This window comes from Chiloscyllium plagiosum, chromosome 24 (genome assembly GCF_004010195.1).
Source record: "Chiloscyllium plagiosum isolate BGI_BamShark_2017 chromosome 24, ASM401019v2, whole genome shotgun sequence".
Classification (NCBI taxonomy): domain Eukaryota; kingdom Metazoa; phylum Chordata; class Chondrichthyes; order Orectolobiformes; family Hemiscylliidae; genus Chiloscyllium; species Chiloscyllium plagiosum.
This window is the reverse complement of record NC_057733.1, coordinates 32,205,403-32,226,047: the sequence shown is the minus strand read 5'-3', so window position 1 is coordinate 32,226,047 and position 20,645 is coordinate 32,205,403. Positions and strand designations below refer to the sequence as shown.

The 20,645-nt window shown below is 38.8% G+C and overlaps 1 protein-coding gene across 3 annotated transcripts in view; it reads left to right on the top strand.

The window, feature by feature from the left end:
• dnai2b (dynein, axonemal, intermediate chain 2b) overlaps positions 1–20,645 on the top strand; it is a 70,830-nt gene that overhangs the window by 28,645 nt on the left and 21,540 nt on the right. For all 3 annotated transcript variants that reach the window (XM_043714739.1, XM_043714738.1, XM_043714737.1), the window contains exons 5-10: positions 2,361–2,503; positions 6,293–6,406; positions 7,276–7,415; positions 9,756–9,878; positions 11,527–11,750; positions 18,670–18,805. In XM_043714739.1, the coding sequence (XP_043570674.1) occupies positions 2,361–2,503; positions 6,293–6,406; positions 7,276–7,415; positions 9,756–9,878; positions 11,527–11,750; positions 18,670–18,805 (880 nt within the window). The remainder of the gene's footprint in view (positions 1–2,360; positions 2,504–6,292; positions 6,407–7,275; positions 7,416–9,755; positions 9,879–11,526; positions 11,751–18,669; positions 18,806–20,645) is intronic.

Below are 20,645 nucleotides of genomic sequence, written 5' to 3'. Positions count from 1 at the left end.
ATCATTTATGTAAATGACAAAAAGTAGAGGGCCCAGCACCGATCCTTGTGGCACTCCACTGGTCACAGGCCTCCAGTCTGAAAAACAACCCTCCACCACAATCCTCTGTCTTCTACCTTTTGAGCCAGTTCTGTATCCAAATGGCTAGTTCTCCCTGTATTCCATGAGATCTAACCTTGCTAATCAGTTTCCCATGGGGAACCATGTCGAATGCCTTACTGAAGTCCATATAGATCACATCTTCTGCTCTGCCCTCATCAATCCTTTGTTACTTCCTCAAAAAACTCAATCAAGTTTGTGAGACATGAACGCACAAAGCCATGTTGACTATCCCGAATCAGTCCTTGCCATTCCAAATACATGTACATCCTGTTATGTTCCCTATTCTGCAAAACAGCACTGAATTCAAAAAGGTTGATGGGACAATAAACATGTCAATTCTAGTATAGCACTTATGTGGATTAGAGAAAAAAATGAAATCCCTACCTTCGGGGTGAAGACATCTCCATACATCCACCAACCTCAGCTTCTTGTTCAGGTCCACCAACTGCCTGGGTTGCGGGGACATACCCACGAGGGCCCCTAGGCATCCTGTCCACATCAGGGTCAGTAAGATGATTAAAGGCTCCCCTTATAATTGTATAATGCGCCCCAAGGGCCATCAACCTGGAAAGCACATCTGTTAAAAATTTGAGGGGATGTGCTAGTGGGGGGGGGCAATATACATTCAAAATCCTATATTCCTCTGTGTACTAAAGATTTAAGAATCGTAAACTGCCCATATTCATCCTTAATTTGGTCTAACAGTTGAATTGGGAGATTCTTCTGGTTGAGTATAGCAACTCCTCTACTTTTCGAATTAAAGGATGAGAAAAACACTTCTCCGAACCCTCCCTGCTGCAACCTCAAGTGCTCGTTATCAGTTAAAAGTGCTTCTTGCAGCAAGGCTGCATCAACCCTGTCGTTTCTAAGGCCTGAAAGTATCTTCTTCTCTTAATTGGTGAATGACTCCCCTTAACTTTCCAGGTGCACCGTTTAAACGAATGGCTAGCCACAGCCATCCAAAACACTCCGTGACCACCCCCCCCCCCCCCCCCCAGGAGGAAGAACCCCAACCCCACTCATATCACACCAAGTGAAAACAGTAAAAAAAAAACAAACTAAACATTATTATCCATATTATTCAAGTCAGCCAGTCTATTTTTAAAGCATCCAGGAAGTCCTTTGCCTTTTCTGGTGAGTCAAAACAGACATCTTACAGAATATTGGATATTCAAGTCCCTCAGCAGCCTTTTTACCTCATCAAAAGCCTTCGTCTTGTGCATCACAACTGCAGAAAAGTCTTGGAAAAGCATAATTCATGAATCTTTGTATATCAGAGCCTGTGGATCCTTCCCCAGTGGTCTAGCAGCTTCCAGCATCATTTGCTTACCTCTATAGTGCTGGAGTCGCACTAGGACTTGGTGGGGGTGCTGGTCTGATCCAGGCCAGTGCGCTGCAACCCGGTGGGTCCACTCGACTTTGCACCCGGCCTGCCACGACTGCCAGCTTCAAAAACTGTGGGGGCCATTGCTCCAAGAAGCTGACGAGCTGGCCTTCCTCCTCCCATTCCGGAAGGCCCACCAGACAGATGTTCTTCCAATGGCCTCTATTTTTGAGGTCATCGACCTTCTCCTCCAAGGCCCGTACCCATCATTCCAGGGCCTTGATCGACCCGTCAAGGATTCCACTGCAGCTTCAGAGGCTGTGGCCCATTGCTCCACCTCCATGACACACTGCCCAAGAGGCTGGATCTCTTGGTCATGCTTTTGCAGCATGACCGAGATTGGTTGAGGCCTGGCCAGGGTCTCCTCCTTCACTGAATCAGTCTTCTCTCGGAGTTTCACAAACTCCAAGACCAGGCTCTGCTTCACAGATCGCAGAGGCTGAAGTGACAGCTACAGGCATGTTGTCTGGGTTCTGGTGCTGAGCTCAGCAAGGCAGACCTATTGTGTCGCTGCCGTCTTGAATCCATCAACCTCCCCCCCCGACATCCTGCTGTTTAATCACACTGGTAGGATTGAGCAGCCCTGGAGACACTGGAAATAGAACAAAAATTGTTCAGGTTGTAAAAGATGATCATAAAACCTATGCTTTACATACGTTTCTAAATGTTACTGTATTGCTTTGAAAACAAAATCTTAGATCAACAGGCTTTTTTTTTGCATTAAAGTGGCAATTTTATGTGCATTAATGTAAGATAACCTAAAAGCAGACTGCTGCAGAAATAAATATGTGGCGTAATTATAATTTATTTTAGAATATTTTCTCAGAATTTATGCAATGAAAACCAATTGCATCATCTTTGTTTCATTTATTAGTGACCCCAATGAAATTAAGCGGACAGTGTCTCATCTCTCATGGCATCCAGATCAAGGGCGAAAACTGGCAATTTCTTATTGTTGTCTGGAGTTTCAAAGAGCTGCTGACAATATGAGTTATGAATCATACATCTGGGACATGGGTAATTCATAATAATGTATTGTAGAATGGTCATTAGTCTTTTTTTCTTAGAACTTAATTAAAGAACTTTTGGAATATTATTCACTAAGCTATACAGAGAAATCGAGAGAGCAAGTTTTAAACACTGACAAATGAATGCGTACACTGAATAACGCCATTTAAAACATAATGTCTCATTAGCATTACAATTCAAGTAGATCTCACCAAGTGGTTACAAATTTATTGTGCTAGTTACTTGAATCAAGAAACCCACAATTGACCTGAATTTTGAGAGTTGCCAGTCAACATGTACACTAAATTGGAAGTTGAGATGAAATGATGAAAAGAATGGGGAAAAATGAATCCATTGAATCCTACAAAAGCACAGTGTAATGTGCCCTACTAATAACACACTCCCTAAACACACAATCTTCTGTGGGAGAGTGAGAAAAACCAATGAACAATTTAAGCAAAACTCTACCAATGCAATTTTCTGATGAACATTGAGTAAGATTTCCAATCCAAAATTTGAAAAATTGCAGAAGGCACAAATGTGGAGAGGTTGAAAGCAGACTATGTTCTTAATTTGCGTTGACATGGGCCATGCACAATTAAATTTGAATGGCTTGTCTCAGGTGTACTGCTACATGTCCTGCTAATGCTGAAATACAGCAATCATTTGGTCCATAAACTTGTGAAAACCAGTCTCTAATCATCTATCAACTTAGTCCTTTTCATCCTTCCTTCAGAAGTGCACAGGGTAATATAACTGAAAAAATATTTCAGTATATTTTCACAATTTTCTTCTGACTGTTGGCAAGAAACAAGATTCCATGTTCTGAATAACTTAATTGTTAATAACTTAATTATAAGCTATTTGCCTTAAAAGAGAAAATCAAACTTATAGCTTGCCTTTTGTTACTTATTTAGTGTTGTTTTCTGTAGTCTCTTATCTCAGTTGCTGGGCTGCCGTCCTTCTTGATTAACTTAAGAAAATTATCATACATTTATGGCAATGTGAAATGATTGCACAGAGCCCGGTATTCTGTCACTGAGTCATCCTTTATTTACATGTACACAGTTCACTGCTGTGGCCAGCCAGCTCGGAGTCAGTCCCCCAAACTGAGGAGATTCTAAACATCCTGTTAATATTGGTCAGCCAGAGTTTCCTGATTAGCTTAGGTTAACCCCAATCAAGGATCTCATAATCAACAAGATCCACCTGGTTCCAATCACAACATCCTTCCCCTACTTAGTCCAGGGATGTAGGCCTGGTCTTTCTCTTGTATCTTTTCCAGCGATGTTTTCACCCCAGCTCCGGTTCCTCTGACTCGGACTCTGACACACGCGGTGTGTACCAGACTATAGCCCGTCTCTTGCATCCAGAACATCTTGGAAGAGTTTCCTCCTCCTCCTTATAGCAGTAATGGTATCGAGGCTCCATCCATCTCAGACTCTACAGTTTCCTCAACATTAGATGGAGAGGGAGAACCTACAGTTTCTGACAGGCCTTCTGGCTGTTCTGAGGGGCCAGGTATATTTTGCTCCTGCCCTGTTTGTGAGATAACAGGTTTCAGTTGAATCATATTTGTTCAGGACCACCTCACCTATCTGAACTTTGTATGTCAAAAGATCTGACCTTGCATCAACCTCACCTTGTACCCATACGGGGCCATTTCCATGGTTCTGGTGCCAAACCTGTCCACCCAATTCAATTGTCTCTGTCACTTAGAGGAGACACGCGACCCGCACTGGCATTCCTGTTACCGTTGCACAAACCACCCCCACTGTGGATTCTTCTCCCCATCAGCAACTTTGCTGGAGCTATTCCTGTTGTTGTGTGAGGGGTGGTCCTATAATGAACAGGAAATAGGATGGTTTGGTATCAATTGACACTGTAGGCCACTTCTTTAAGCCTGCCTTCAACGTTTGGACTGTTCTTCTGCCAGGCCATTGGACGATGGATGGTATGGCATTGTCCTTATGTGCCAAATGCCATTCAACTTTAGGAAATATTCAAATTCCCTGATGGTAAATGACGTACCACTGTCAGTGACCAATAATTCTGGGAGTCTGTGTATCGTGAATGCTGCTCACACCTTCTTAATTGTCATCCCTGCGTTTACCACATAAACTTTAAGCAGGTCCAACCATTTTGAATGGGTATCCACAATGACTGGGAACATTGAGCCCGTGAAAGGACCGGCATTGTCGACATGTAACAAAGTCCAGGGTTTACCCAGCCATTCTCACAAATATGGGTGCCTCTGGAAAAGTTAAGCCCCTTTATAACCAAATATGTTGTAGGTCAGGTTGCAGTCAGAAGGATTACTCGTTGCTTTTCTTCTGCCCCAATGTTATTTGCCTGGAAAAAAATACCACATTTTTTCCATATACTGAGTCCAGTTTCCAACAGCAGAATCAAATGAGTGAAGCTTCCCAAATAAAGCCATGATGCCAGAAATGCTTACCCCAACTCCAAGATGACTGTTATGAGCAAACGTTCTTCGGGCACATACTGTTTTCTCCTGTTACCACTGAAATAACTGCACAAAGGCCAATATCCTGTCATGAAGTCACCCCTTATTTACTCATGCACAGTACACTAGCTATGACCAGCCAGCTCTAAGTCAGCCCCCTAAACCGAGGAGATTTTAAATCCCCTGTTTATATTTTTTTCCTCACAAATGAATAAGGTCAAAAACAAAAACCTAGAGCATACACTGTCTGTATAACTTGCCTTTGGGGGCAGCCAGCTCAGCGTCAGTCCCTGAACTGAGAAGATTCTAAATTCCCTGTTTTTTTTTTCATGTTTTTCTTTTTTTCCCTTTTTTTTAAACTCCCCTGTTTATATTGGTCAGTCAGGGCTTCCTGATTTGGGTTGTTCACCTGAGCCAATCAAGGATCTCATAATCAATGAGATCCACCTGGTTCACTACACAATCAGGGATCACTGCCTCAAAACTAGTGTGTAGGTTGTACTTTGTGTAATAGTCATATCTGCAGTTCCTAGAATAAGCAGGAAATGTATCAAAAACATGACCATAGCGTGTCACACCAGGAATGTGGATCGCAAACCTGTGAATTAATTTAAAAAAAACATGGTATGTGGGTGTCACAGGCTAGGCCAGCATTTGTAGCACATACCTATTTACTCTTGGGGAGGTGGTGAACTACCTTTTTGCACTTCTCACTTTGCAACCCAAGCCTGAATGTTGTCCTGATCTTGCTGCAAGTGGATACAGGCTTCTTCATTATATGAGAAGTCATTAATGGTGTTGAAGGTGAAACTCCAGTTAATTGTTTTAGTTTACTTTAAGCCAGTTGTGACAGTTTTTGGTATCTTTCCCCTTTCATCTTAATTTAGTTACATTTCATTCCCTGAAGAGCCTTCTCCAACAAACATGTCCTTGTCATCCTATAACTTGCCTTTGGTAGGTATGCAAGTGTGGCATTAGATGAGAGGTTTTTTTTTCTTCTAGATGGAAATATCAGACCATTTATCCACATGGCATAATTCGAAATGGAAGTTATCATGCTTTATGCTGGTAGTAGAGTCAAAAACATTAGGGACATTTAAGTGATTGCTTGACAAGCACATGGACGGCAGTAGATTGAGGGGTGTATAGGTTAGGTTGATCTTAGATTAAGATAAATGTTTGGCACAACATCGGGGTCGAAGGGCCTGCACTGTTCTATGTTCTATGTAATTGATATGTGGTTTGTCTAAAAATGTATGGTTTAATTATAATTCTGTGATGCAGTAATTATGTTACAGGAATCCATATTTAATCCAATTTTTGTTCTGCAGAAAATACAAGTAAGCATGAAATGGTAATAAAGCCAGTATCTCCTCTTCTGTGTCTGGAGTACAACCCAAAAGATTCTCACATTCTGGCTGGAGGCTGTTACAATGGACAAATGGGTCAGTAAGTGAATACCACAATCTCAGTGTGTCAATGCTTGCAATATTCAGCAATGTTCCAATTTTGATTAACTTCCAAGTTCTAGAAATTACACAATTCACAGTTTTTGGAACAGGAATTTCTAAACTAATCTAGGAATTTATCAAAATGCTTTTGGCACTACTTTGTATGAGCTGTATTTTGAAAATAAAAGAGCTAGTTGTCGTTGAGTGGGAGGTCACCTGTGTTCTGATTTTGTGTCACATTTCAAGGATTCATAAGCTAGAAATAGGTGGTGTCTTAAAAACAAATTCCTTTTCTTACATAAAATTGAATTTAAAGAGGGAAAGAAACCAGGAAAAGTGTGGTTAAATTAACAACAATAACAAACCATGTAGTTCCTGCAACTACTAATGGATTAGGCAAAAGTAACTGTAAACATACAGTTGCTGCAAATCTGAATATTATGGCAAATTATAGCAGGAATCTTTAAGATTATGGTATCTGGAACTTAGAAAAATTAGAAAATATCTTGTTGATAGATATAAAATCCCTAGATAACTTAAAAGCTCGATGCTACGAGACTGTTGCCCTCATGCTGGAGAGTCCACAGCTTGGGATCACAGTCTCAGAACAAGTGGTTAGCCATTTAGATTGAAATAAGAAAGTTATTCACTTAAAGGGTTGTGAACAAAAGATCCAAATCTTTTTCACCTAAGACAGAGTAGGCTAGGATAAAATATTGAGAACTTAATTATTTAGAAAAGAACGCAACAGTAATTACTTACGTGGGATGTTTCTTTATACAACTGTTACAAAACTAACATCAAATGAGGTCTCCAGCATTAGCTGTACTGCTAAATATCCATATTTTATTTCTGCTGTAAAGGATACTGGGATACACGGAAAGGAAGTCAGGCGGTTGAAATTCCAACAATCGAAGTTGGTCATCGGGATCCTGTGTACAAGATTATTTGGTTGCAATCTAAGACGGGAACAGAATGTTTTTCTGCTGCTTCTGATGGACAGGTATCTGCAGAAGGAAGATAAATGTGCATCATCTATTCCTTTATTTGTAGAGAGAGCCAGTTTTCCTGCCACACAAAGCTGTTGTGGTTGCCCCATTAGTGCACTGGAACTAGCTAGACAATCACAAGGGAATTTGGCCTTCAGTTTTTAATCTAAAGCTTTTCATTGTAATTCATTCATGAGGGATTTAATTAATGGTTTGAAGTACATTGATTTCTTATGCTAAATGTAGAAGTTATCAGGACAAAAAGGGGGAGACCATATATGCAGTAAAGTAATTTTGGAGAGAAAACTGAAGGATCAGCGATGACAAATTTAGAATTTTGGGCATTTCAATTCACAACATAAAAATAAAGTATAATGACAAACTTTTCACTGTGCAGTAAAATTCAACAGCTGCAAATAGTGTAGCAATTTGAAATATTAACTTAAAATGTTTAGGAAATAACTTTTCTTTCTACATCATACAGTCTATAAAGCTTTATAGAAATCAGAGTGGTGACCATGTGTGAGATTGAAAATTATTGTAATTAACATGTGGAATTCAGTCTTAAGAACTTTCTACTTCATTCAATATTAACACTTGTTGATGGGATCGAGCTTCTTTCACAATCTCATCAACATAAAAAAGAAAGGTTTTGTGTTTAGAGGGATGAAACCCAACTTTCAAAATTCATCAATGTCATTATTTTAGTCGACCAGTTCTGATTTGTTATAAAATACTTTTGGGATTTGTAGGACTTGATTGCAGATCTCCTTGCCTGGAGGTGGGGACACTACCAGTGCACCACAAGACTTCAATTCATTATTATTGTTGTCATCCCACACACAATAGCAATATTTAATAGAAATTACTGGTTGACAAAAAAAAAGGCTTAATAGGGTTATAGAGATGTACAGCATGGAAACAGACCCTTTGGTCTAACTTGTCCATGCTGACCAGATATCCTAAATTAATCTTGTCCCATTTGCCAGCATTTGGCCATATCCCTCTAAATCCTTCCTATTCATGTACCCATCCAAATATTGTAATTGTACCAGCCTCTACCACTTCCTCTAGAAGTTTATTCCATACATGCACCACCCTCTGCGTGAAAAAGTTCAACCTTAAGTCCCTTTGAAATCTTTTCCCTCTCACCTTAAACGTTAGCCCTCTACTTTTGCACACCCTTACCCTGGGGCAAAGACCTTGGCTATTCACTATATCCATGCCCCTAATGATTTTATAAACTTCAATAAGGCCACCCCTCAGCCTCCAAGTCTTCAAGAAAAATAGACCCAGTCAATTCAGCCTGTCTCTATAAGCTCAAACCCTCCAACCCCAGCAGCATCCTTGTAAGTCTTTTCTGCACCCTTCCAAGTTTAACAATATCTTTCCTATAACAGGGAGACCAAAATTCGATGCAGTATTCCAAAAGTGGCCTAACCACTGTCCTGTGCAGCTACAAAATGATCTCCGAACTCCTGTATTCAATTACCTTTTCTTCAATTCTTTGAACAGAGATAGTAAGCTCTTTATTATCACAATCAATAACTTCCAGCCTTTTCTTTGAAACATGTAGGTTAAGTAGATCAGAATGGAAAGAGTTACAAGGTGTGTTGCGACTGTCATTTTCTCAGTCTACCAGAGTGCAACAAATCTGAACTGGCAGGAGAGTTTAAACATTGGCATGGATTCTTGTGATGGCCAGACAAACGTTATTCCAGCATAGCTTGGAGTTGTGTGTGGAATCCCCAGTGTAGCAAACTCCAAAAGATTTGCCTGGGAAATTGAAGATTTCGCTGGACAATTCCTCTACACTTGGACCCCTCTGAAAGTCATATTTAAATCAGAGTGCTGAAGGCTTTGATGAAATTAAGTAACTAGTTACTCGAGAAAAGTCCAACTCCTGAGTGTTTAAGCAATTGATTCCGTACTTGGCTCTCTCAAACCCGAACCAGAGACCCTGACCTAATATCTCTGGGATGCGACCTCCCCTCCCCCCAACACATAACCAACACCACCGATAACAGTTATCAATTTATTATCTGATAGCTATTGTTATACATGAAACTGATTACCTTGTCTTCCTACTGTCTAACAAAGTAAACATTTGATGCACTTTATTTACTATGAGGCATTTGGAACTGCTCCGAATTGGTGAAAGTGCACGGAGTCAAAGTTATTTACTTAATAAATTCTTTCTCTCAGTACATTGTGTCACTCTAAATTAATTTTGTGGTAAAATTTGCTAAAACTCAAAAGCATTGTTTATTATTGGCTATATATTATATATAATATAAATTATTGGCATCCAGTGGTAAGAACAAGATTATTAGATTATGGTCTAATGTCTGTAGGTACTGTGGTGGGATATCCGGAAATTGAGTGAACCTGTAGAGAGACTCATTCTGGACGTTTCAAAGAAAGATGATCCGGATATTGCATATGGAGCTGTTTCGCTGGAGTTTGAAAGCACCATGGTAACTATCATAGTACTTTGTCTCAAAGCCATGCTTTAGTGTCACAAGGTCCTACAGTAATGAAGGAAATATCCTTGTATAAATAGCCTCTCAGTTTGGTAGTCAAAAACTTGAATATTACTGAAAAATGTTTTGTCAAATCTTGTGAATCTTTTCATCTTGTGCTAATCAGAATAATTTGGAATGATACTATTTAAAGGGAAAATTAGTATTTAATACTGCATGAGGGGAGAGTGCACTCTGATTTAGATATATAGCCGAACTCAGAATAGAGTATTGCCACAAGAAATGAAACAGTGAATGGCAGGACATGTTTCCAGTACACACAAGTGTGCCATGCTGCAAGACCGACTGTCAATCATACATTTGCTGTCAACATAATTCTTGCACATTCAGGTGGTATGAAGCAAATGTTGTCCAAATGCATTATCATTTCTAATGCTGGACATTATATGTTAGTTTTGCAAGTGCAAGCTGGTTGACAATAGTCAGTACCATGCTGCGACCAGTAAAATTAAACAGTTTCAAAAAGGGATGACAAGCCTTCATGCAATCCTTGGATAATTAATTTTTACAGGCACGTAATTATATCTAATTTCAAAGTCACTGCTGAATGCAAACAGATTCAGTAGAGTTCCAGAAGTATTTAATTATTTCTTACTGACTGGGATTCTTTTCTCAGAACATTCAAAAATTCTTTAACTGGGCAAAAAAGACTACAGCTGGTGAAAGACAGCAGCCAGTCCTGAAACTTCCAAAATTACTCTGCACCTGCCAAAACCAGTCAAAATGGGTTTTCTCTTTTTCTCTTCTTTTAATCAATATTTTCTGTGGTTAGCTGGTCAGCATCTGTCCTCCCCTGACTAACCAATTCAACATCCAACCAGCTGCCAATTCTGGGCATGCCAGTACTCGATGCTGGATTGACTACAGTGTTCCTTAGATTAGTAATTAAGTTGAATTCTCTTCCAGGCCAACCACCAATAACAAACATCAGTGTTTTGTTTTCTTCTCTTTTAAAACATGCAGCTCTTCAAAGTTCGGCAAATTTTAATCTCGACTTGCAGTTCCACCAAAAAAATGGAGAAAAATAAAAGAATAATAGTGAGGGTCTCTTCACTAGGAAGTGTAGGGATAAGGTAGGGGTTGGGATGCTTTTCAGTGTGGATTCGACGTATCGAATGGCCTGCTTTCACACTGTAGGGATTCGATGAGTCTCTTGTTGTATTATTCAATCTGAAACTATGAATGGATTTTTTAATATGAAAATTTGGAGTCCTTTTTGCTGCTAATTCTAAAGTACAATCCTCATTTGAAAATATTTTGGTGCTATGAAGTTATAGCATAAGCTATGATAGGAGTCAACAAATGAAGAAAGCACTAAGCTCTTAAAAAGTTATGTAATTCAGATTGTCTGGGAATAATAACTTTTCATTTTGCTGTACTATTTAAGTTGTTTCACCTTTAAAAGCATAAAAATAAAATTTGTAGCAAGTGTTAAAGAAAAGTGGTGTTCTTCATACAATTGTTCTTACGTTATTTTATTACCAGACTTTATTAGGTACATTTGGAACAGTAGAAAAAAATTAAAGCTTGATGAAATTGAAGTTTTAATCTATTGTTATTGAATCTTGCTTTACCTCTATAGCCAACCAAATTTATGGTAGGGACAGAACAAGGTGTCGTAATATTAGGAAATCGAAAAGGAAAAGTCCCTGCTGAGAAGATTGTGTCTACCTTCAGTGGCCATCATGGTCCAGTCTATGCTGTCCAGAGAAATCCTTTTTACCCAAAGAACTTTCTAACAGTTGGGGACTGGACAGCCCGCGTTTGGTCTGAGGACCTCCGGGACTCGTGCATTATATCGACTAAGTGAGTAAAATTCATGATATGGAGTAATAGAAAAAAAGTTCCGATAATTGCATTTATGCATGATATTATAAATAGACTGTTGTGTTTGGAAAATGATAATTTGTGCAAAAGCTTTTCCAGACTGAAAGTCCCCAGGAGGTTCCATAATTTTCTTATGTGCCTTGATGAGAAACCAACAAAGGGATGGTTGCTTCATATATCCATTATTTATAAGTTTCTGGATTGACTTCTCAAGGACCAAGCCTGTGTTTGTCTTTTAAAAAGGAAATAATGCAACAGAGGACAAGAAGTTCCCACTCTAGAATCTTCCAAGAAAACCAGCATATTAAATGCCCTCTGCAAAGTGTATCAAGGCTAGGCTAGCAGTCTGGACCAACATATTATTTAAATATAAATGAAAATCATTTTTCTAAGTAGGGCCTATAGGATCATGAACCGGTTTGGAGAGGAGCACTGGTACCTCTGTTCTCCAAGTGTTGGAATGGAGCCCTGGATATTACAGCAGCAACTCAGGCCAGAGTTATACTCAAATGGTGCTTGCATTTACAAGTCCACCAGACGGTGGCATCAACTAACCACTCTAGCTGTGTCTTGAAGAAAGGTCACTCCCTTTAGCAGTGCAGCTTTATGTTGTATAGAGAATAATCTGTTAGATTTTATATTTAACAGAAAGAAAGTCTTCAATCCCTTGAATCATTGCCTTTTAATTTAACATATGCATAAGCTTATTTAATACGATGTCTCGACCTCAACATTAATACACTTACTTGATGTGGACATGGCTGAATTGCACACTTTTGTAACAAAGGGATGTTTTATTTATTTGCACTAATTGTGTTTTAGTTCTTGATTTATGTTTACTCTTTTAGTGATGTACATAGCATTTTATTTGCTAAACTATAAACAAAATATACTAAGCTTAAGGCACATGGAATGTTTTCTGACAGCACTGCTGCACTCTATACTAAACAATGGTCTTATTTTCTCAATTCTTAATCTCAACTTTGAAATTTTGTAGGTATGAAACTTAACATAAGTTAGATGATCCTGAAAGGGAGCTTTCTAGGAGGTGGTCCAAGCAACACTTGTGCAGGAAAGATGGAAAATTAAATCAACAACATATTATTTGATTTTATCTTGGCTTTATCCGATGTCTGTGAGTGTATTGCTTTTATTGATCAGACATCAGTAACAACTAAACAGTGATATAAAGTACTGTTAAAGGGGAGATTAGAAATGACATGAATATGCGAAGGGGACAACTGGTAAATATTTTACGTTTTATCCATCTGTGTGCTAATCTGTTTTTCATTTATTGTCTACATGTAATTTTTATAGTTTATTTCTTGCAGATTTTCATTTATACTCTGGTCATTTGTAGCATGATAATGTTGATTGTTTGGAGTTTCTATTGTAGGTTTCAGCTGCAATTATTCACCTAATTTAAATTCATTTTACTGAAGCATCTAGAATGGCTGTAGTTTGATTATTTATCTTAGTCAACCTCTAATAAGGCAGCTGCTCAACACCTTATGAACATTGCTTGCTCCACTGGAATATTCCAAAATTCTTGTCTCTTCATATCTCAGAATAACTAACGCAGGTAGATATTTAAAAAGTGAGAAAGTGCCTTAATTCCTCTAAATTGCTTCGCTTATGCTGCTTGTTACCATTCATGCAGTGTCAGTTTACAGCTTCTAAATTCCACCATTTGTAGAACAACGTAACTAGTCACTGCAAATAAAAGTTAACAAAGTTTTTTAATTGCATGTTAAGGTTATTCACTGTGTGGTAAAATTGCAATATGCTGAGACAATGAAATTCTCAGCATATTGAAATGGTTCTGGAAATAGTGGATGCATTTGTGGTCATCTTCCAGGGTTCTATAATCTCTGAAAGAGTCCTTGCAGATTGGAGGGTAGGTAATGTTACTTCAGTATTCAAAAAGGGAGGTAGAGAGAAACCAGGGAATTATAGACCAGTAAGCCTAACATCAGCAGTGAAGAAAATTCTCAATTTCCATTATCAAGGACTTTATAGCAGAACATTTAGAAAACAGTGGCAGAATCAGGCACAGTCAGCATGGATTTATGAAGGGGAATTCATGCTTGACAAATCTGTTGGAATTCTATGAAGATGTAACTAGTAGAGAGTTGACAATGGGGAGCCAGTCGATGTGGTATATTTGGACTTTCACAAAGTGTTTGACGAAGTCCCTTACAAAAGATTATTGTGCAAGATTAAATTGCATAAGATTGGGGAAGTGTATTGTGATAGATAGAAAATTGGTTGGCAGAGTGGAAACAAAGAGTAGGAATTAATGGGTCATTTTCAAATTGGAGGCAGTAGCTAGTGGGATGCCACAAGGATTGGTGCTGGGACCCCAGCTATTCACAATATATATTAATGGTTTGGATGAGGGAACAAATGTAACATCTCAAAGTTTGCAGATGATACCACATGGGTGGAAGGGTGAACTGTGACGAGGATGCAGAAATGCTTTAGCATGATCTGGACAGGTTGGGTGAGTGGGCAATTCAATCGCAGATGCATTAGAATTTGGATAAATGTGAGGTTATTCACTTTGGAAGCAAAAGTAAGAAGGCAGATTACTACCTGAATAGCTGTAAATTGGGAGAGGAGTGTATGCAGCAGGACCTGTGCACCAGTTGCTGAAGGTAGGCATGCAGGTGCAGCAGGCAGTAAAGAAGGCAAATGGTATGTTGACCTTCATTATGAAAGGTTTTGAGTACAGGAGCAGGGATGTGTTTTTGAAGTTCTACAGGGCCTTGGTGAGGCCACAACTAAAATATTGTGAATTTTAAACCTGTCATCACAAAACAGAACAAATTAGAGGAAACATACACTTTCAACAATATCCTGACAGGCATAAAATTCACAAAAGAGAAGAGAATGGCAACAGACTCCCATTCCTTGCTGTGACAGTTGAATGTACAGTTAACAGAGAGCTTCAAACCAGTGTCTACAGAAAAAAGAGCACACAGACCAAATACTTAACTTCAGAAGCAATCGAGCCAGCACCCACAAACGGAGCTGCATCAAGGTTTTATTTCAATGAGCTGCAGCACCAAGAACTACAAACAGAAGAAAAATATCTATACAACGTTTCCAAGAAATACAGATACCCAATAAACACAATCTGCTGATTCATCGGAAACAAACCCAAACAAGCAGACACAATGCAATCAAAGATTATAGCCAAATTACCTTACATCAAAGACATATCAGAAATGTCTTCCAGACTACTTAGATCCCTTGGCATCACAGTAGCCCACAAACCTACCAACACACTTAAACAGTGACTAATGAACCTAAAGGATCCATTAGATACCACCAGCTAAGCTAACTTCATTTACAAGATACCATGCAAGAACTGTTTTAAAAAAAAACTACATTGGACAAACAAGCAGGAAACTTGCCACCAGGATACATGAACACCAACTAGCCACAAAAAACACAACCCACTCTCACTAGTTTCCATACATACAAACAAAGAAGGACACTACTTTGATTGGGACAACACACACATCCTAGGACAGGCAAAACAAATTTACGCATGAGAGTTCTTCGAGGCATGGCATCTAACCAGAACTTCATCAATAAACCCATCAACTTTGAGCCCATCTACCTTCCCTTGGGAAAAAAAAATCAGAAATGACCATCGCACACCTTAAGAAACCAAGATCTATAAATAGAGGGATGGGACATACCACCAGTGCTTCACTGGAGACTCTCACTAATGATGTTACCTAGTCATGGTGACAAAATGTCTGAAAGCAAACCTTCCAGCTCAGCAAGCTGACTTACATACTTATGAAGTGGAAGATGGCATGGGGTAGGTGACACGAGGCAAATGGACACACAATGAGGCTGCCAGACCACAATATGGAGAGAGACAGCAGAGCAAATACAGATATTGCCTGGGGCCACCTGGATGCCAGCACAATGCACTGTCAACCTAGTTGATTAGTTTAAGGTGGGTGGGGGAGAGAATACACATGAATCCAGCCAACGTCTTTGATAAATATACTAACTGCTTGATACGGACTCAATACAAAGTACTAATAGCTAGGGCTGCAGTAATTGTCCTTCTCAGGAACAGCGATTAGCATCCATTACTACAGTAATGGACTTCCGCATAGATGCTGAAATTGACAATGTCTGCGCTGAAACTGACAACAACCACACTGAAATTAACAAAGGCTGCACTGGAACTGACAATCTATCAACGATTCTGCAATGTTTACAATAAACTATGTTATAAAGATAATAACCTCATCACTGACCTATTATATCACAAAATGTATAAAAGTATCTTGACATGTGCTCCAGGTTGAGAGAGGACTTGCAGCTGACCACTGTTCTGTTGGTGTCTTTCTCTACCCAGAGCTCTGATATTTCTGGTACAATAAACTCTGTCGTTGAACCCCGACTGACTCCAAGGCTGGTGATTTTCCCCACAACACTTTTCCAGCACCACTCTACTCCACAACACTTATCATCAACCTGAGCTTCAAATCTTATCAAAAATCGCGAATTGAATTTCAATTCCACCAGCTGCCCTAGAGCCTGTACTTCTAGTTTATTTGTCTCGACAAAGTGCCATTTCTCCACCAGCTCCAAATGTAATTTCCATAATTGGATAATTTTAAGTCAGTTCGAAGTATTCCTTAGCCGACATCTGTTAAGTACACAGGCCTGAGTGAAATTTGAAAGAAATACAGCACCCTGAGATAACAAGCCATGTAAAACAGCAACTCAACAAACTTAAAATTGTGAGAAACCCATACAGTACTAAAGTCATTATGACAACACTTGGCATGTCAGCAAAGGGATTGAATTAGGCTTCAGTAACAACATTCAAATCTGTTGTTGATTTGATTACATTTCACTTATTTTGCATTAAAATAGATGTTGGCAATCATTTCAGGCTACAGTGAATGTTTCTCTCCATTGAATGAAAACTGGCTACTCCAATCAGGTCTAAATTTCACACTTTTTATGGACAGCTGACATCATTGTGATCTGTATAAATTTGCATGAAATAAGAGTACAAATACTAGGAAGAAAAAGACATTGTAATGTTATATGGAGCCACTGTTGGTTTGTGCTTGGCTATTTTGATCTGTATCCCACTGATATTTTGTTACTGCAACATCCGGGACTATAGTGTTGCTTTTACACAATAGAGAGTGGTTTGAGATGAGAAAGGTATTAAAGTACAAAAAGGATAACTAACAGTTGTTATTGTAAGTTATAGTTTATCTAAGATTATGTGGGGTTTTTTTAACAATAACCAGTTATAGATTTGTTGTTGATTCAGGTTACTTTGACCAGATTAGGGATTGGAACAGTTTCTTTTTAACAGTTACAATAGGAAAGCTGAAAAGGAGTTGGACAAACTTTTAAGTTATTTCTATGCTGAATCAGCAACCTCCGAAATCTGTAGTTTTCTGGTGTGATGTTTATGTGCTAAACCATAACTACAAGAAGGAATTTGTTGTAATTGACCAACATAATTTAAGTGAGCACTGGAAAATGTCAGTGAGACATCTTTTCAAACTAGATTTAGGAGATGGAAGGACAATGTTATAATTTATGGAACCAGTGTCGTTTATTTTAAATTGGATATGTCGGGATTGAAGGAACGTTGAAAATCAGTTGTAATTTTATTTCAGACCTGTAAAATTCACTTTGTATGTTCATAGTGTTAGAACAGTTGTGAGCTGTTCATTCACTCTTCTGAAAAGATAATTTGTATAGGGTGTTAGTCAGCAACCTTGTATAGAAATTATTCTGTCATCTTATTTGAAATTATTTTAATATGAATGCCTGTGAACTGTTTCTACTAGGGATTCTTTGTTTTTGGTTCTGCCAGTTTTCCTCCCAGTACAGTGTCAACTATAGCAGTGTTACTTTGCTTTAGTTTAAAGATTCTTCATGCAGTTATACCACTAAAGGTTGCATAAGAGACAGCTGATGTTTCAAGTTGAAGACCAAAATTGTTCTTCTCTGACGATTATATTATCATCTATTGCTACCTAGATTTAGTACAAGTAGCTCCTGTGGAAAACAGATCAACCACTTGGGTGCAAGTCATATCCATACTTGATAAACATGACCATGATTTATGAAAAACATGAATGGAAATGACAAAGGTGATCATAATTAATCCTTATAAATATTAATTTACCCAGACATATTTTCTGATTCTGTGAGTATTATCTTGTTAATTATAGGTAGCGTGGAGGGAGTTGGCGATTAAGAATGAAACTTGTCTGAAAATCTGTGCCTCTTTTTTTTTCTGAGCATTGGTGCCTAGATCCACTACTAGCAGTTACTGGTATTGCACTGGCCCTGTCAAAGTTTACAGGGTTGGAGGAAGGTCATGTAAAGCAATAGGAAGCAATGTCAATAGGGTTCATCTTAGGTTGCCACCTGCCTGAGGAAGCCACCAAATTGGCTAAAGGAGTCAAGTTCATGAAGGGAAAAAAATCTCTAATGAGTGTTTTAATATTGGAATGAAAAATATTCTTCAAATATTCAGGGATCTTCAAAATGATTTGAGCCTAAAACTGAGACCCAGGTTTACTGAGTACCCAGGACACCTAGTTTGGGTTACCATACCAGTATGCTACTTTCCTGCAGGTTGGAAATGGGAAAATTGCAATCCCCCAATTACAAATCTTGGTGCAGAAGGTCCATCACAGACATGGTAATGTATTAATTGTCAGAGTAGGTTAAGTCTCTTTGTTCTGGTGTTTTGCTGTACTTAGTAGCTATTCTGGCAGAGCTACAATAATACTCTAGAAGAATGCTTACAGATGTTTTACCTCTGTGAAAAAATAGAATATTGCTTAAAATTAATTGGTCAAACCTCTGATTTTTCTTTTCGTAGATACCACATGTCCAACCTGACAGATGGTTGTTGGAGCCCTGTAAGGCCATCTGTTTTCTTCACAACTAAAATGGATGGCACTGTGGATATTTGGGACTTGTTGTTTAAACATAGTGAACCATCCCTCAGTGTTAAGGTACTATGATTAATTGCATAATCTGAAAATGAAAATAAAAGTTGGGACAGTTATACAATGTATTGCTGACTCAACATCATTTAACATAATTGTATAAAGTCAAGATCTATTCTTAACAGAATTCCCTACAGGAAACTGCATACGAACAAAGATTAAGAAACTTGGTTATCTTTTCTCTTTTGTCTTGCCTTCTTACCCTAGGAATATTGAGGCAATGATGTTGGTAACATGAACAATTTTCTTTTGCATCACTCCTGCACTTTTAATTTTCTCCTTTTCTCACCAATTTTCTCTGGAAACATACTCTGATATAGTCTTGAAAGTGGTGTCGCAAGTAGAGGGGTTAGCGAAGAAGGTGTGAGGCACACTTGCTTTCATTGGTACAGGAGTTGGGATGTAATGTTATTGTTGTACAGGGCATTTGTGAGACCACTTTTGGAATACTGCATACAATTCTGGTCGTTATTCTATAAGAAACATGTTAAACTTGAGAGGGTTCAGGAAAGATTTACAAAGCTGTTGCTGGGACAGGAGGGTTTGAGTTATATGGAAAGGCTGGATAGACTTGAGCTTTTTTTCCTTGGGACATCAAAGACTGAGAGTGATCTTATAGAGGCTTATAAAATCATGAGGGTCATGGATAGGGTGAAAAGCCAAGGTCTTTTCCCTAGAGTCGGAAGATCAAAATTAGAGGGCATAGGTTTAAGGTGAGAGGGGAAAGACTTAAAAAAGACCTGAGGGGTAACTTTTTCTTGCAGAATGTGGTGCGAGTATGGAACAAGCTGCCAGAGGAAGTGGTGGAGGTGAGCACAAATACAACATTTAAAAGGTATCTGGATGGGTATATGAATTAGAAGGGTTTAGAGGGAAATGGAGCAAATGCTGGTAAGTGGCGCAAGGTCAGATTGGAATGTCTGGTTGGCACAGACAAGTTGGACCAAAGGGTCTGTTTCTGTGTTGGGACTCTATGACTCTGCTATCCTCCTCACTTATTTATGGTCATTGATCTAGAATTATTTCCAGTTGTGTTCATAGCAAATTGTTCAGGACCAGGGACCATACTCAATTTATCCATCCCTTAGTCAACAAGCCTTGTAAATATTTGAAGTCTCCCTACTGACACTTTAGCCAAGATTTAAAATCACATCCAAGTCATTGAGAACTGGGTATTTCTTCAAACTCATGCTTAGGTAGGTTTATCCAGAGATGGTGTGACTTGCTGCAGTGTAACTGATGAGAAAGAAATGTTAAGTTTCCAAGACATCAAAAGAATTATTCTGCTACAGACCTTTTTGAAGTTGGTTTAAACATTAAGAAAACAAGCTGGTTGCATAATTGTTGGAGTTCTTGGAATTTGAGTTGAGTCAATTTGAGTTAAGCAGTGTAACATCTGCTTAACTCAAATTGACTTAAAGCATTATAAATTAGATAATCCAATAGCATTGTACTGAGATATAATTCCCTTGGACCTTAGTCATGTATATATTCATTTTGTTTTGGTGTCATAATAAGAGTCATAGAGTCATAGAGATGTACAGCATGGAAGCAGACCCTTCGGTCCAACTCGTCCATGCTGACCAGATATCCCAACCCAATCTAGTCCCACCTGCCATCACCCGGCCCATATCTCTTCAAAACCTTCCTATTCATGTACCCATCCAAATGCCTCTTAAATGTTGCAATTGTACCAGCCTCCACCATTTCCTCTAGCAACTCATTCCATACATGTACCACCCTCTGCGTGAAAACGTTACCCCTTAGGTCTCTTTTATATCTTTCCCCTCTCACCCTAAACCTATGCCCTCTAGTTCTGGACTCCCTGACCCCAGGGAAAAGACTT